General features: G+C 34.2%; 1 protein-coding gene across 1 annotated transcript in view; it reads right to left on the bottom strand.

Annotated features, from left to right (window-relative positions):
- Positions 1 to 3,605: 3,605 nt before the first annotated feature.
- Positions 3,606 to 19,127, bottom strand: part of GEMIN8 (gem nuclear organelle associated protein 8) — a 40,819-nt gene continuing 25,297 nt past the window's right edge. The window contains exon 4 of the mRNA XM_051984496.1: positions 3,606 to 4,821. Coding sequence (XP_051840456.1) covers positions 4,565 to 4,821 — 257 coding nt within the window. The 3' untranslated portion in view covers positions 3,606 to 4,564. The remainder of the gene's footprint in view (positions 4,822 to 19,127) is intronic.

Here is a 19,127-nt window from a genome sequence, read left to right as displayed (position 1 = left end):
AAGAGAAAGAGTGTTTAGTTACAGATCTCATCCTGTCTCCCTTACTGAATTCTTCCACATTCTGGAATCTTGCTCCAAACTACCAGGCAGTAATATTCTTTTTTTTTCTTTTTTCTGGGCTATTTATCATTTTATTAATAATACTAGCATATCATCAATAAAATAGATCAGTGACACCTCTGGCAAATAATGGCAGTGGGCTCACAATTTATAAGCCCTTGGAAGAGTGGATGTTACTGAAAACGACTTAAGCAGCCTACATTTTAATAAATTGAGACCATACATGAGAGAAATGATTATTAATAACCAATAATTTAGGGAGAACCAGAATTCTACCTTCCCCCCATCCCTAAAGTCCTCATTTCAAAGCTTAGGCAATAGTATTTTTGATGTGATTCATAAAAAAAAAAAACCAAAATGCATCTGGTCCAGAGGAAATTGAGAAAGTCGCTCACTTTAAACAAAGAATCCAGTGTTTGCTAGGCCTATTTGGCTATAACTATTCAATTCCAATCCTGTAGCACTTACTGTTACATTTTTCTGACTTTCACTCTTTCCCAAGTCCATTTTCTGGTTCAGGCTTCCTCCAAGGTTCTAAACTTCTCATTGACTCAATTCCTAGTCTTCTCTAAGAGATTCTGACTTGTTCTATCAGTTGGAACCAGAAGGTGAGAATCTTAGATGTCTGCAAAATGGACATGGCTTTCGGTGTGTATCTAAAGTTTTCTGCTTTTTGAGTGTAAAGCCTATGGTTCTGGTTAGAGCAAAGAAAGAAATGTGGATGCCAAGAATTACAGTGAAATAAATCATTCTGTTCATGCCTCAATCCTAGATCTGCACAGAGAAACTAGGCCAAAGTGTTGTTTGAAATATTTAGATCACTTTCCTTTAAAAAAAAAAATTCTGGCATGAGGATAAAAAAATACATCTGAGAGCCTTTTGGTCATATTTTCAAGTTTGTATGGCATATGTAAAATAAGACTGTATAATGCTAAAGTATTTAGAACCCCTAATCCAGAGAGCATTTGGTACAATTAAGTTTTAAAATTGTCATAGAATATAAAATGTATATTAATAATATTGTTCACACATGGTACACAGGTAAGCAAAGCAGCAACAAGTTTTAGCTATTAGGTCCGTTTTCCTGACTAGAAAACTGGAGGATTGTGATCAGTTTGGGGCACTTCATTTTACAAAGGATATTTGTAAACTGAAGACATGTTTAGAGATGGTGATTAGAATGACAGGTATTTGGATAATGTCTTTATGAGGAAAAGTTGGGAAAAATTAACCATTTTAATCTAGAGAAAACTTTTCAAATATCTGTAAGTGATAAATAGATGAAGGATGATATCTATTTTGCATAGTTTCAGAAAGAAGAAAAGAAATTACTGGATTCTGTTAAAAATGGACTTCAATAGACAACAGTTTGTTTAACATTGGAGATAAGAACCAGCATGCTCTAAAACCATTGTTAAACAAATGGCCCAGGTGGTCTGCAATGCTCCCAAAAGTAGCCCAAACCAGATTAAAATGTAATTGGAAAATATTTAGCAATATAAATACAATAAAACACAGATACCATTATATCTAAAATTAAGCTAGTATGAGTGTCAGTGAGTCTTATGTGCATATTGGTGGCCTCCATTTTAATTTCATATATTGGGTGAGAAGACCATACAATAAAAAAATTTTTCTTTTAGTCTTTCAACTCTTAAGATTCTGACTCTGACAAAGAAGTGAAATAATCCAGAACCATTCAGGTGAAAAGGAGGTCAGTATTACACTTGTGCTGTAGCAGAAAAAAATATAAAAATAAACACAGAGAAAATTCCAAAATGAATAGAATAACTTTCCTTTCAAAAGAGATCATAAAACTGATCTGTTTTAACTAAGTAGTAATACAAAGACTAGCAGAAAATTAGTAAATTCATGATGCTCTTAATCAGACAAGAAATGCAACCCCTAGTAGGTAATCTATGTTTCAGTGCCTTCATTATGATGTGGTATTTTCTGTATTGTTCTGGAATACTCAAAAAGGCTAGAGATTTTAAAAATCTTACATTAGAAAATTAAGCTTAGGTCTTTTAGCCCTTTTTAAAAAGAAACAGAAAAAGAGATAAACTTCATAAATATTCTATTGTATAATTGAAGAACATTTGAGACAGATTGTCATATTTATTAATTCAACTGTGGGGCATTTCCAGTATGTTTGGGAGAGGCATGTCTGATGGATGAATCATAGGTTTTTCCCATATCAGTTCATTCCCCTACATGCTTTCAGAAGACAAACAAACCTTTTAAAAACCCTGTTAAAACACAAAAAGATCACCACAGGAACAATGTTTTTCATCATTGTAGAAGAAGGCTGATTAATATACTTAGGGCTTCTGTTCAAGCTTTTATACATTCAAGAAAAAGTAATAAATGAGAATTGCACGGATGATGTGGGTCAAATTTACAAGGAGATACTGGTCTAGACTACTGATTTCCTTGAGTATGATTTATTTTATGTAAAATGATACAGAATACAGATGGTATTTGGCTCACTGTGTACTACTTGAAGACATGAATTATATTTTACTGATAAAGGGGGAAAAAAACCCTGGAAAATATCCTCTATATTATAAAGGAGTACATATGTGTGTGTTTATTTTTAAGAGACTGTAATTATAGGGTCAGGGCATCATTTGGACTCTCAAGTGCAAAAGAATAGGCATGAAATATTTAGATCACATTTACATAAACAATTTTCCTTTTTTTAAAAAAAATTCTGGCAAGAGGAGGATTAAAAATATGTCTGGTCATGTTTTAACTTACATCTGAAATTTGTCTAAATGTCCAGGTACAAACTGAAACACCAGGTAATGAAATTCAAAATTGATAAAGGTATTACATTTGTCTCAGGGCAGGTGCTGAAATGTTAAGCTAAGTATTGTTAGAAATATGCCAATAGCCAGTCTTTTCACCACCATTTGATTGATGTGCTAATCTTCTGAAATCAGCAGAGGTCCATAAAGGCAATAAACAGTAACAATTTACTTAAGAAGTAGATAACTTTTATAAATGGACTTATACATCATTTTGTGGACCTCTATAGTTCTAAGAAGTGGAATTTCATTCCTTTACTCAAGAAAACCTTTGCTTTGTATGGAAAGGAGTCAATTCCATTATTCTGTTTTTAAATGAAAAAGGTAGGTGAGGCTGACAAGTTTAGAAAGTAATGTGTACTTTACTACAAATTTTGAGAGTATAAAATTCAGGTTGTTCAGGAATTGGTTAAGCAGTGAATACATAAACCAGAACTGGCGACTGAATGACCTAATCCAGAGGTAGGATTATAACTAGCTCTTGCTTGATCAAGCCTAGTGGTAATTTATAAAACCTCCAGGATTAGAAAGAATGTTAGAAGTCATTTAGCTCCAATCTTTATTTTATAGATAAGAAATGGATCAAGATAAATTAAGGAACTTGTTTAATTGCTTTCTGATAAAGGATGGAAGAAAATAATGTAAAAAGAGGAAAAGTAGGGATTTGTAAAAGTAGGGAATGTAATAATCATCAAAAAAATAAATAAATATATATAAACACTTCCATACAGATGATTGCTTTCTATATGAAATAAGGTTTTTATTTTATAAAGGTAGTCCAAATCTAATGAGCAACATCTCCTATCTATCCACATGGGTTGTAAATATATGGCGCTTGTGAACACTTTGGATGCTCAATACAAAATCATCCCAAATTTACAATATAAAAATTACCTCAATAAAGGCTTTTATCTCAAGTATGAATGAGTAAAAACTCTAGAGCTTGATCCAGCATCGCTGACATTATACGTTGTTGACATTAAGAGCAGAGATTGTATAGAATACCAAATTAAAGACCAACACTACTACCATTGTAATGCAAATAAGATATCAATGTTTAATGTGAAATTTGCAATGGGAGATTAAAATCTAAAAGTAGTGTGCCTCACTTTATAACAAATATTCTATAATTAAAGATAAGAAACTGTGTTCCTACAACTATTTTTTAATTTTGAAAGGGTTTCTTTTTTTGTCAATGTTATCAAACAGAAACAAAAACTTTTGAGATATACAAAAAACAAAATTAGGTATGCAAATATAATTAAATGTGTTTAAAATCATAGCATATTATTTTGAAATTTATAATCTTCATATCTTGCACACAAAAAATGTTTAAAGTCTACAAAAGCTGATTAGTTTAGTTTGGAACAATGGAATTTTTAAAAATTAAAGGAAATATATAACAATGGAGTTATCACTTTCTACCATAAAGAGACATCCACATTCTGCTAATTTTCTTTTTGTATTTTTGTATTTGTATTTGTGCCAAAACAGATCAAAGTTTTAGGAAGCAAATTTCATTTCTTGAAAGCTAGAAAAGATAAAAACTTGGGAAGAGATGCACCAAAATAAAAAGAGGAAGGGAAGAGGATCAATAACCCTTGGAGTCTCTGTTCATAGAACAATATGTTCATTAAGTTGGCTACCAGGAAGTTCAACTGGGTGTTTGTTACCAACCAGGGGCTTTTTGTGGCTCACAGTTTTAGAGGAATAACAGGCCAGTACTTAGGCTGTTTCTTATCACAGTTCTTGTCAAAAGTGAGCTGCATGGCTGTCTCCATGGCCTGGATCTTGGCAGCACTTTCCCCATACAGTTTCTTCATTTCTACCATTCGCCTCTCTCCTGGTCTCTCTGAGGGCGGCTGCACCGAGCGACCAGTGGTTGGGTGCAGGTCATGGTCAGCTTCTACATAAACATCCTGATGTTCCGCTTCCAGTTGTTGTTGTCTTTCTAAGTAAACAAACACACGGGGCACGGTGAATGATTTGGCTGACAACTAACTAGTCATGCTTCAGTGCCACTAATGTTCCATATCTTGGTTTTTAAATCAAGATAAATGTGTTTCTAATGCCCATCTGGGCAAGCTGAGATGATGTGCTCATTAGATTCTGATGCATGATGTGGCTCATTATCTACTCATTTATGAAGCTCATTACACACTTATCAAGGTGCTGTAAGATGATGGTAAGAGTGAAAAACTCATGGGAAAATAGCATGGGGTAAAAATCAAATCATTCTGAAATGAGCCTTGAAAACACCAGAGAAAAATAAAAACTTACTCAACTTCCCTCCCATCACTCCAACAAGTATAGCTTTAGGAGTCTAATTGGTTTTGTATCTTACACAAGCTTAATGAAAAGCTTTCAAGGAAATCTATGTTGTTTAAATTCCCAGTTTTAGGTATAGTTCTTTCTCTGTTCATTTTTTAATTGAAAGATTCATGTTTGATGACATTTAAGTGCATAATATAAAAGAAAATGTAAAATAAGGCAGCATAGAGAAAAAAAAGCTATAGTGCTAAACAAAAAAATCATACATGATATTTCTACCATCGGCCTCCCCTCTCCCTTTATTCATAATAATAATAATTATTATAATAGCTAGTGCTTTACAAATATTACCTTATTTGATCCTCACAACAACCCTGGGAGGGAGATATTATTATCCCCATTTAACAATTTATGAGGCTGGCAGAGATTAACTAAATTGTCCAAGGTCACATAGCTAATAAATGTCTGAGGCTGAATTTAAACTTAAGCCTTTGTAACTATGCTCAGAACTCCATGCACTGCGCCCACCCACCTCGAGGTCTGAGCTGCTACTAGTGTCCTATGAGCTGCTTAACGTAGCTGAAGGAAAATCTCAAAACCAACCATATTGATGGGATACATGAAAAATTCATGTTGTGGTCTCACTAATTGATCTTCTTAACTTCCTCATCACCACAGAAGTGATTCCAAATCTTCTCTTCCTTCCTCAAACCACTCATATTTCCCCTTCTTTCTCTGCTGAGATTCTGTTTCTCTTGATTGAAAAGGCTGTTCAATGTGAGCTCCCCCTTTTCCTTATTCATATCAAAACTCCTTATCATTTCCCACGCAAAGTGACTCAATAAGCATTTGTTAAATGCTTACTATGTTCTGGACACTGTATTAAGCTCCAGAAATATAAATACAAGCACAAAGAAAGGCAGTCCCTGCCCTCAAAGAGCTTCCTAAAGAGAAAAGACAACATTCTAAAGAGGAAGACAGCATGTGAAAGGAAGATGAAAAAGGAAGAGACAGCATGGTGGAGTCCTAAGAGAAATGAGCCATGGCTCACTTAAAAACACTCCTTAAAAAGAGATTCTAGAAAGAGACAACCACCCAAATGAGCTTGGGGCAGACCTTCTCTAATGTCTGAATTCCAAGGTTAGAATCTTTTCTCTCGGGTGTGCCAAAAAGATAGCCCTTCTTCTTGACAGGATCAATACTTCTTGCCACAATCTGTGACCTTGATCCTATGCTACCTGGCTTCTTTAACAGATTTCATCCTCAGTCATCCCTTGACTCTTTTTGAATTTCCAATCTCTCACTATCAACAGCTTCTTCTCTACTATCTTTAAACATGCCCAAATCTCTCATGATTTAAACAAACAAAAAAAGAACCCAAAACTTTTCTCAGCCAAAATCCTTGACAAAGCAGTTGATATTCATAGCCCCTTCCTCTTCTCTCACCAACTCTTTCAACTCTTTGCAATCTAGCTCCCGATCTAATCACTCAACTGAAATGACTGTCCAAAGTGTCCTTTGTGTTTTTTTAAAATAAATTGCTGATAACTTATTTTCTATCTCAAAGATTTTCCCTAGTATGCCTCCCCTCCTCAAGAACTATCCCATATAACAAAAAATATCTTTTAAAGAAAAAAAAAAAAGAGGAAAAAAGGTCAGCAGAACAAAAAATACACTGCTAGTCTGAAAATGTAAAATTAACACATCATGGACCTCCCACCATTGCAAAGGGTAATAAGGGGGGATATGTTCTGCTATACTTTCTTTGAAAACATGATTGTTTTCAATTATTTTGAAACATTGATGTCTAATTGTTTTATGGCTGTTCTTTTTTTATTTACACTAATGTAGTCATTGTGTATATTGTTTTCTTGGTTCTGCTTACTTTGTCAATTTATCTACATTTTCCCAGGCTTTGCATCTATTTATCATATTCACTTTTCTTACACATCAGTAAAATTCCATTACCATCAAATACCACAATTTATGAAGCCACTCCCCAATCAGTAGGATTTTACTTTATTTCGAATTCTTTGTTATCACAGAAAGTATTGTTTATAAATATTCTAGTGTATGTAAGGATTTTCTCCTTATCAATAATCTCCCAGGAATGTAAGCCTAGGAGTGGAATCTCTGGGCCACAGGGTATGATTTTTGTATTATTTCATAGCTCTACCAACAAAGCATTTTTCCCATATGTCCTTTTATTCCCATTTTTTGTCATTTTTGCCAATTTGTAAGCTGTCAAATAAACCCCATGATTGCTCTGATTTGCATTTCTCTTATAACTAGTGATTTGGCACATTCTCCAAAGAATAGTTTGCAAATCTTTCTTTTTGGGAAGTTTGTTCATAATCTTGAAGAATGATTTGCTTATTGAAAGTATATACACAAAGAGATACATATATGCTGGTTATTTATATACCTTGGACACCAAATCAGAGAAATCTGATATAAAGATGTTCACCATTCCCAACTGCTTCACTTTGTATTCTAAGTGCATTAATTTTGGTTTTGCAGAAACTTTTGTTATTGTCTCTATCCCTTATTTGGTTAAAGTTGTATATCCTAGCCTTCCCTATTTAAGATAGAAAAAACTCCTTTTTTCTGTTTATGTAATGATCTTTAATATTAAGCTTAGGTGTCTATTCAGAATGTATTGTGGAATATAGCATAAGGTATTGATATAAGCCCATGTTCTTCCTATTGTCTTCCAGTTTTTCCAGCAGTTTAAAAAAATCAAATTTGTGGTTCTTTTCCTAAATAATGTTTACTGAATAATGGGTTTTCGAGTTTCTGATTTTCTCTTGTCTAGTCTGTTGTACTGATCTACTTCTCTATATTTAAATCAGTAGTAGATGATTTGGAAGTCATATAGTTTGAGGTTATCTAAGTGTCACCCTTTCATCTCTGCCTCTTTTCATTATTTCCCTTATTATTCTAGATCTTTTGTGTCACCAGAGTATTATTATTTTGCCCTCTTCTCTTTCATGATTTCAGTATAGTCTTTATGCACATGACTCACAGGACCTCTATATTCAACCCCAGTCCCTGCTCTGTAACGAATCTGTCTTTCTAACTTTACTGGATATCATTTCCCTTCCAGAACTTTAAATTCCAGTCACATAGGTCTCTCTATTTTTCACATATGACATTTCCACTATAAGCCTGGAACGATGGAATTCTTTTTTATTTCTGCATCAAAAAGTCCCTTAAGTCACATTTATCTGTACAAGTACCTTCTTCTATAGGAAGCCTTTTTGATCTTCTCCTCCCTTAACTGTTTATTCTCTCTCAAATTACTTTGTAATTAATTAATTTGTATTGATTGGTATTTGTTCACTTTTATCTTTAAGCTATATATGTTTTATATGTACTTGTCTGCCCTATCAGAAAGTAGACTTGTTGTGAACAGGGTTTGTTTCACTTTTTGTACTTGTATCTCCAGTGCCTGGCACATAAGAGGTGTCTATTAAATAGCTGCTGACTGGTCAGTTGAAGAAAAATCACATCAGGAGAATAACTGCAATTATAAGATATAGATCCATATGGAGGCTTCAAGGTACAATTCAGACCAGGTAAAGAAAAGTTAAGGAAGCTGAAAACTGTCAAAAAAGTTTTTTTTTTTTTTTAATCTAACTAAAGGCAATTCTGGAAATGAAATCTAAGACTGTTGACTTCTATGTTCTAGTAAATGGGGCTATGCATTAATTTTGACATCTCAATTTTCACTGAAACAGGTCTACTATTGGAAATATTCCAGTCCAAGTAATCATATACTTTTAAATCTAAATTTGTACCATAATTTAAAAGGAATCATTGAAGCATGTGTTGAGTTCTTACAACATATATGGCATTATTATAGGGGCTTCAACAAGGATAAATCTTGTTTCTCACTATTATCCAATAAAAAGTTAAATAATTTAATGTTTTAGAACTACTTTCCCCTCAATTCATGTATGATTAAAATAAAGTTTAATAATATTGTGTATAACTTTTATGTTACTACTCACAGGAACAAAAATAACACAATAAAGCAGTACAGAATAACTAGTAAGTGACTAAGTTACATAGATTTTATAAGGAATTCTACTGGTAAAAATGGGAAAACTGCCAATTAGAATTCAAAAATTCCTTCAGTTTTGTGCATACAAAGGGAACACTGTTAATGAGATGCATGTAAGATGAAGAGGAAATAAAGAAGTAAGCAAAGAAACAGAAATAATTTCATTTTAAAGTAAAAGACTGGCAATCGTCACTCTGGAATCTCTTTGATGACATAAAACACAAACCATAGGTCAGTCACATTATGGTCCTGTGCACTCTACAGAGGATGATTTGGAGGTCCCATTGTGATGTTTAGGTGATACTGCATGGCTTCAAGATTATGCCAACAGAAATTAAGCTCTGGTAGCATCTACAATGTTAGAATAACTTTGATGGTAACAGTAACAGTCTAAATCTGTTTTCCAAGGACTAGGCTAGCTAACTATGGAGAAGTTACCATTGGTAATTTGCCTTAAAACTATGGAAAATACAAAATAACTTTCAGAAGTCCCCTTCTGTTTCTGTGGTAACAATGGCCGAGTAATGGTAATGGGGCAGAATGCTAAGAACCACAGATTTTATATCATCTTTTATAAATTTGAGTTTGACTATTTCTAGATTAAATGTGAAATCTATGTCCAACAATCAATAAACAGTCTTAAAAAAAAGATGAATCATATCGATCTTGATGTTCTTGCTATTAAAAAAAATCAGGACATGTACAGCCAAATATAATACTAAGCACTATTCCTTGAAAAGGAAAGAAAAAGACATTTATAAAGTGAGTTTTACAGTATGCCCGATGAGAAAAAACATTATTTAGTGGGATATTTGTTCACTATATATATTATAGATGAAACAAAACCATCATAAAAATTATCAAAGCTTATGCACTAATATTAATTCTTTTTTATTAAATATTTTTATTTTCAAAACATATGGACAGATAATTTTTCAACACTGACCCTTGCATATCCTTGTTTTCCAAATTTTCCCCTCCTTCCTCCCACCCCTCTCCTAGATGGGAAGCAATTCAATATATATTATACATGTTAAAATATATGACTAACATTAATTCTTGAGGAACAAGAGTTAGAGAAATTCAACAATGAACTTGACAAAGATTTCCATATTAAATCACCATTTCCTGATACTTGGTATCTTTAATGCAAAGGTAGGAAAATATGGGGATACAGAGAGATATATAATAAAACATAGTATTAAGAAGGATTATAAGGGAGGAGCCAAAGTTTACATATTACAGAGATGCTTTCTGTGTCACGAATGTTTTCCTCAAGAAAAGAATCATAAGACATCAATCATGATAAACACAAATAACATCACAACATTTGTAATAGGTTACATTTCAAACATATAAAAACTCATTATTGATACAAGTGTTATCCCTGAATCAGCTGTTTCTGTATGTTATATCTTCATTTTGTCAAAGCTAAGATCAAACTTAATCAAACACAACGAGAAAAAGATGTAGTATATAGTTGAACTAATTCAATCTTGAACTTTTTAAACATGCAATTTATAATTAAAAGTCAGAAATGGACAACAGAAATGATAACTCCAATTAAAATACATTTTAAAAGAAATTTAACCAAAAGTTAGAAATTTAGCAACCAAATTGTTAAAGAGAAACCAAATAACCACAAAGTGCCCTAGTTAGAAAACATCTGACTTTCAGGCCAAAGGGAAGGTGGCTGCCAAAGTCAACACTGGATTAGAATATAAATTTGTAGGAGTATGATGGGCAATTATAAGTAGTATTTTCTAATAACGTAGAAAAAAGCAGTGAAGGGTAAAATCAGTTTAAAGAAAGCACTGCAGGAGGTCCAACTAAGTGAAGTTGTCCCAAGTGTATTTAAGGACACATACACACAAAATGAAAGGACAAAAAAGAAAAATGGAAATAATTTGAAAAAATTATTTTAAATCTTCCCTGTTCAAGGCAGGAGAGCTACCATACTTGGACTCTAACATCACTGTCCCAGACACTTATAAAGAAGATGGAAAGGCCACTAAAGAGGGAGCCCTGTAGATGATGAGCTCTTCTAGATGCTTCTGTTTGTGAATTTATCAAGGCCCCCAAACCCTGAAAAGCAGACTCTCCTGGAAGAGATCTGTAATCACTCAAAGGAGTTTGAGTTAACTCCTGTGATAACCGCGTATTTAAAATCAGCTGGAGTCAGGAATTCAGGTTAAGGGAAAAATCTTTAATCTTTATTCTCAGTAGAGGTGAGAGGGGAGTGCGATAGTAATATGGGCAACTGCGACAGGAAGCCAGCTAGCAGAGGGGGATAGGAGACGAAGGACCATAGCGATAACAATGCGAGCAGCTGTGTCAAGACGCCAGCCAGCAGTCTCTCCTTCCCTTTCCCCTCCCCAGCCTCCACCCACCAAAATCATCATTTCCTATACAACACATCAGGACTTGGACAAAAAGTGGGCAGGGCCCATTCTTTCTCCAAGCTTATATATTAATAGAGTATAGTCCAATTACTATTTAGCCTCACGTGCTTGGGACCTCAGTGCATCAACTCGAGCCTCAGCCCATTACAAACTCCCCCACAAAGGAAAGACCAAGTGAATGAAAAATGCCTATTGTACAGATTTCCAATAATATGCACATTTGTGGAAATGGATGACGAGTTAGGCCCAGAGTTATATAAGACGAGAACTAGCTGGATTGCTTTTGGGAAACTATAAAGCTGCATTAAGTACCCCAAGCTTCCTATGAAAGCAAAGGAACATTTTAAAACATCAACATTCCTTCACTATTGCCACATGGCATTAGAACACGGCCTACAACTCTCTAAAGAATATAGCACCGCGAGGCCAATGAAAAGTAGGGGTGTGTGTGTGTGTGTGTGTGTGTGTGTGTGTGTTATTTATATCTATATTCATATGTGTATATGTAAAATTAATGAAGAGCTTCTAATAACAACTTCAAAGCTTTCTGCTACACATTTGGGCCACCAAGTAGATTAGCTGGGTAAAAATTCCAGGTATTTAAAGATGTGTCCAGGAAACTAAGATACCTATTTGCCTGAAAGGGAGCAGGATTTCTGTTGGCCAGATAATAAACATTTCTAGCTATTTCCTTGCTGTCCAGTAAACTTTCAGAACTAGAAATCTTATTGATGGGAACAGCCCAGAAGAGGTGATTTTATTAACACCTTTCTCTAAATTATTACATCTGTTTAAAACATTTAAAGAGGAAGATGTACCCTTGACAGATAATATTCTGGGTCTGGAATACTAAATTTGAAGACCCTCATAGAAAATCTCTACTCCACTCTCCATGGTCTGTAGTGAGTCAAGCTTCATTTTTACCACATTCTTATTTAGACAGAGGAGGTCATGTTGATAACTATAAACATCAACAAAAAGAAACTTGTTTTACAGATGGTAGAGGAAATATGGAATAATTGATATTAAAGTGGGTCGTTGGGTTATGCCATGGCAACTTTGAATATATATACCCATATTCTTTCTCTTCCAAAAATAATAAGGACAAAAACCATAAGAAAGCCATGGGCCTCCTGGAGAGGTAGAACTTACATAACACCAATATGCCCAATGTTATAGTGGATCTTACCAAGAACTTTTTTTCTGAAAACTTTTTTTTTTTAATACTTGTTCTACACAATTGAGGAATATAAAACTAATGATTTACTGCAATTCACTTTACTCTATTACTATCAAGAGTCTTAGCACTTTCCTGAACCAAGCTAGTAATTTCAGTTACTTCCTCATTTTTATTTACCTTATATATCTAATTGGTTATCTTGACATTTCAACCTTCATTTAATTAGATACTAAATCAATACTTGCTGATTATGACTTGCTGACTGCCCCTTCTAAATCTAAATCTAAAGATTCCCCTCCCCCCCCTTTTTACTAACATACCTAACTACTTTAGCTCCTGAAATATAAGCACTAAATAAATGATTACTTGTTTGATAATTCCAATGCAATAAATCCTTGAATCAATACTAACTCCACTACAATATACAAGGATTGTTTTTGGAAAGGGGTAAGACAGAGACCCATGTTTCTTCCTCTAATACCTAAATTTGGACTTGATTCATTTTCCCTTTTCTAGCTTGGCTGTAGGAAATCACAACAAGGTTAGGTTTCATTTGCACATTAATTGTGACATTCAAAGACAGAATTAAGACTATATCTGAAGATATACTAAACATCTTCCATCAAAATGGGGAGTGAGTTAAACCTTGCAACAGTACAAAAATGACTCCAAAATAATGCCAATCCAGAGTCAGAGAAACAGATTCACATAAATTTCATACTAGTCCTCAGACTAGGTCTATTACTTGTGGTTACTTTTGACACCCCACATTAACAACTTGTTTAATTTACTTGCTTATGAGAGATGGGATGGTCTCAACTCAGAAAGAAAAGTTTACAAAGCAAGGACATTATTTTTTAAAAGTTAAAAGCGTACAGAAGTATACAATTTCCTATTTACCTGTTAATGACTTCCTTTGGAAGCAAGTATTCTCAATCACTGACACAGTTTCACTTTATGAAAAACAAGGGTAAGAGTCTTAGCCTAGTTATAGAACAAAAAAAAAAAAAATGTGTAAAACAATTGTTACTTATAAGGTCTTAGAATTTGGCAGTTTCTTGGATTTGAAATCATGATTATTATTAAGATTAGACAGCATGATACCATGGAAGTACTAGATTTAAAGTCTGGATTATTCCTGATCAAATTCCAGATCACAGATCAAATCCCACCCTTGACATGAGTTGTGGTGACTCTGGGCAAATCCTATAACCTCCTCTCTGAGCTTCAGTTTCCTCATCTGTTAAAATGGGAATAATAATACCTGTATCACCTTGCTCATAAGTTTAGTATGATCAAATGAGATAATTTATGTCAAATTCTTTGTGAATTTTAAGGGAGTACATAAATGCCAGTTATTTATTAGTCTTAAATACCTTAAATATAGCTATTGGGCTAGTTTCCACAAAGCAAACAGGATCTTAATTTGGCAAAAGATTTTAAAATCTTCCCTCATCACATACTAGAAAAACCCTTTTAGAATCAAGCTTTATAACTGGGTAATACTGATTTACTGCATGTCATAGTCTAGACAATATATATTTTTCACCTACTTTGTTCTCCACCTAGATGTTAACTTAACTAGTATATCTTGGTCAGACACTAAAGATGAATAAGGTGATAAGGAGGAGGACTAAAAATAAATAAAAGAATAGGCTGAATCATATTTGGAAAACTGCTAATTTCTGTACAACATAAATGACTGGTAAAATAATTACGGTATTCTCAGTAAATTAAACCTAAAAAAAGCAAAGGTATATAGACAATTCTAGCCATATACTATAAGCAGCTAGCCAAAAGGCAGAATAGTTGAGGGGGAATGGTGGGGGGATTAGATAGAACTGCCAAGTACCAGAACATTAGCTTTAATGAAGAATCTATTTTCTTCTCTTTTTTAAAATATTAGTATGTGTTTCATATTACAACTTTTGCCATTTTGTCAGAATTGATGTATCTTTAGCACAGCTATAGAAAAACATAAACTTAATTCATATCCTGAATCATGCTTTTTGAGACTGGCTATAGAAAATCATAATATTTTTACATCCTATTCTATATGCATACTTACTTTAGGAATTTGAAACATTTACTGATACAGATATATAAGCCAGCTCCCTTTCTACTGGTGAATTATCTGATTCCTAATACAGCAGGTTACCAATATATTACACTTAAAATAACCTACTTATGCTCTCTATCTATAAAATATAATACCTGCTTGGGTTAACATATGTATGGGTTCATTCACCACCACTGAAATCTGGGGCTGGAAAAAAAAAAAGCATGAAAGATTAGTTTGTTAAGTAACTGTACAAGATTTTCTACGTTCATGGGTCTTGTTAGTAGTTTAGCTTAAAATTCATTTTAACTCTTAAACTTGTAGAACAGGATTCTAAACAAGACTTTAGAAGATGAATTCCTCTGCATATTTCTAATAGCCTGACTAAAGACTAATTAAGAAAACAAGAATTTAAAATAACAGGCATCCTTCTATTCAAAAAGATAATGACATGAAGGGGAATCTGTTATTATAGGTATGGAACATATTTTTCAAACCAATTATAATATAAAATTCATTTTGCAGGTTTTTGTGGTGATTAATGCTTACGCAGCAGAAAGATAAAGAGAAGCTTGAACTTTCTTTAGCCTCCACCTCAAAAACCTTACTCATCCTTCAACAGGTAAGCTTAAGTCCTGATTTCTCCATTTAGTCCACAGTGACAAAAACCATTCATTATCTATTATCAATATCATTTGTTTTGTAGTTAATCATAGGTCATCTTTTGCAGTGATATTTAAATTTGTGTGTGTATATTCCATGGTTTTTCAATTAGACAGTAAGCCACTTGAAGGTAGGATCTTTATATACTTATTGACTGAGGCTTGATGCAAGGATGGCAAACTGGCCTACAGGAGAAAGTTCTATAATTAAATAGCCAATGACAATATTTTTTTCCTTATACCTATTTTTTGATAGAGACAAAATTCTATAGTCTGGTTCTTTCCCTTAGGGTACCTTTCTTGGAGAATCTGCTATAATTTGCAAAGTCTGTATTTTAAGAATAAGAAATTAATATACATTTCTTTTCTTACCCATATGAATTTTCTACACAATAGAACCTTGAAACATCAAAGCCAACTAGACCTCAAAAAGTAAGAATTACAGATTATGTCTGACAAAGACACACAATCAAAAGCAGGCTCTGTTTCTAGTGGTTTTAAAGGGCCCATTTTTAATCTCCTACTTTAAAAATCATTGAATTATACACTACTACAATTAAAAGAATATGTTAGGAAGTTAATATCTAGATTCCTAGTAATCATAAATAAGATCATTAAGTCCAATTTGAAAGAATTTCACTTGAAGTGAAGATAAACTAAGATAGAACTAAGGATAGTGGAAAGTAAACTTATTGGCTTTGGAGTTAGGACATAGGCTTAAATCTCACACTTGCCAATGACTATTTACAGGACCTAAGAGAAATCATGGAACTTCTCTGGACGTCACTTTCCTCATCTGTAAAATCAGGGACTTGGATAAGATTTTGCCTCTAAGGTTCCCTTCTAGCTCTAAATCGATGATCCTATAAACTATGTAAAACATATATTTATGGAATACATATTTTTAAAAATGCAAACTTCTCTGAATAGTGTCAATTTTCTCTTCTCAACTTTTTGTAAATTTACTCTTTTGGCACCCAAACTTTCCCAAACGTTCTAAATAAATCGCATTAGGCAAGTAGAATATAAACTTATTCAGCAAATACTTAAGAGGTTGTTTTTTTTTTCAACCTCTTACCTAAACCATAAACCCTAATAGAAAATGATTCTATTAATCAAACTTTCAAATAAACATCATAATTTGCTAAGATCTGAGAGCCAAAAATGAAATAAAAGTAGAGAACTGTGGCAAAATCATATTTTAATATTTTTAAGACTACAGAAACAAGAAACTATTATTTAGGAGACTGAGAGGCACTTGCCACACAATGATGCCAAGGAAGCACAGGAAACAAATGAATCTCAGACACCATCAAAGTCAGCCTTTGTTTTCATGAAATTAAACCATATAGGTATATATGCAAATTTTGGTCTAATGTTGCTAAAAATGGCAATAGCTTTTTATTATATTACATATTAAGAAATCTCTGATAACTGTCCTTCTCTGAAGACACGCAATTTTGTAAAATATAAATTCCAGAATTTGTTTTCTGAATTTCTTTTATTCTTGCTAAGGTAAAAAAAATTAAGGTATTTGGGAAGAATTCTCTTTGACTTTTCAAAGAAAAAATTCTCAATTTCTGCTCTGTACAGAATAGGATGTCATACATAATGATTCTGTTGGCGGTAGTCTTCTATTTTACTAACATCTAGATGGGTTCTCATTTGATGCCTTTTTTTTTTCCCCTGAAGAGATCTAAAAGAGCAGGTTGAAGAACATTGTATTTTCACGAACACTGACATAAACAGTTTCTAAGTCAAAGTCTTGAAGTAACCCAAGCTTACAGTTCTTCATGAAAGTCAATTCTAGAATCAAAGGAATGCAATATATTGAATTTAGTAGTGTTTACTAAATTAACATTTTAAAGCATAAATTGGAAAAGCTACATTAAAAGGATCATATGCTTTGTAAAAAATAAATACTTCTTTCTTTCCTCTGGGCAATTTCCACCTAATTTTTGTAAAATGAAATATTTACTACTTGACAAAGCATTTAGAGCTTTGAATAAAATATACAAACTAAAATCAAAATACTTAACACTGTTCAGTTATTTAATTTGAAACTATTCAATTGGGACTTCCGGTTAAGATGGCGGAGAGGAGGCTCACAGTTGCATAAGCTCCGCGCTTTCTCTCACTATCCACTTCATTACAAGCCTCTGAATCAATGCTTGACTGAAAAAAACCCACAAATAGTTACCAAGAGAAGCCATCCTTGAGATCCGCCAAGAAAGGTCTGTCTTTACTGGAGGGCTGGGGCGGTTTTAGATTGGGCGCAGGCGGCGGGCAGCGGCAGTGAGAGCACGGGAGCAGACTGGAGAGGGGGTGGGGAGTGATCGCAGCTGTCTCTGCGGGGAGAGCTTCGCTACAGGTTTGGAACCTGCAGCAAGTCAACAGCCCAGCAGAGAAGCTAAAAACACCGGGGCTGAAGAATACAACCGCAAACAGCTGGAGTCTCTCAGGACCTGGCCGCCCTCCCCTTCCCCCCCCTCAGTGACTCAGCACGCTTAGGGATCTCAGAGCGCAGGCGCAGCACAGTCCTGCTAGTGCCTCACTGCTGCCACCTGCAGTCTGTAGAGGAAGCTCGATAACACACCCAGCCCCCCCCCAAAGAAAGACTCCAGTTTTTTCTGTTTTTCTTTGGTAGTTTGTCTCTGATTAATAGACAGAATGAGCAAGAAGCTGAAGAGGACTTTAACCCTAGACAGCTTCTACACAGATAGAGAGCAGACTCTAAATCCTGAGGAGACTAAAAACAGGCAGTCCCCAGGTGATTCCCCAAAGGAGGAGATCGTCTGTTCCTCAGCACAGATGAACCTCATAGAAGTGATTAAAAAGGCTCTCACAAGGGAGCTAGAAGAAAAATGGGGAAAGCAGAGTGAGGCTTGGCAAAAGGAGAAGGAAGCTTGGGAAAAGGAGAGGGAGGCTTGGCAAAAGAGCCTGGAGAAGTCAGTTAAAGAGAGAGTGGATAAAGAAGTAAAATCCTTGAAAAATAGGATTAGTGAACTGGAAAACAAAATTGGCGAAATGGAAAAAAATTCCACAGAACAAAAGAACTCAATTGGACAATTAGAGAAAGATTTTAAAAAAGTGAGTGAAGAGAATACTTCACTGAAAATCAGAATTGAACAAGTGGAATTGAATGACTCGAGGAGACAAGAAGAATCAGTCAAGCAAATCCAAAAAAATCAAACAATGGAGAAAAATGTGAAATACCTTCTGGGGAAGACAACAGACCTGGAAAACAGATCCAGGAGAGACAATCTGAGAATCATTGGACTCCCAGAAAAACATGATGAAAAAAAGAGCCTGGACACTGTCTTCCAGGAAATTATCAAAGAGAACTGCCCAGAAGTCATAGGAACAGAGGAAAAAATAAACATTGAAAGGATTCATCGATCACCCACTGAAAGGGATCCTAAAATCAAAACACCAAGGAATATAGTGGCCAAATGCCAGAACCCTCAGATGAAAGAAAAAATATTGCAAGCGGCTAGAAAAACCCAATTCAAGTATCAAGGAGCCACAATAAGGATCACCCAGGATCTGGCAGCATCCACATTAAAAGATCGAAGGGCCTGGAATATGATATTCCGAAAGGCTAAGGAACTTGGTAT

Source organism: Antechinus flavipes, chromosome 3, assembly GCF_016432865.1.
Source record: "Antechinus flavipes isolate AdamAnt ecotype Samford, QLD, Australia chromosome 3, AdamAnt_v2, whole genome shotgun sequence".
NCBI classification, from domain to species: domain Eukaryota; kingdom Metazoa; phylum Chordata; class Mammalia; order Dasyuromorphia; family Dasyuridae; genus Antechinus; species Antechinus flavipes.
Note: the sequence above shows the minus strand (reverse complement) of the source record. Positions and strands in the feature narration are given on the sequence as shown.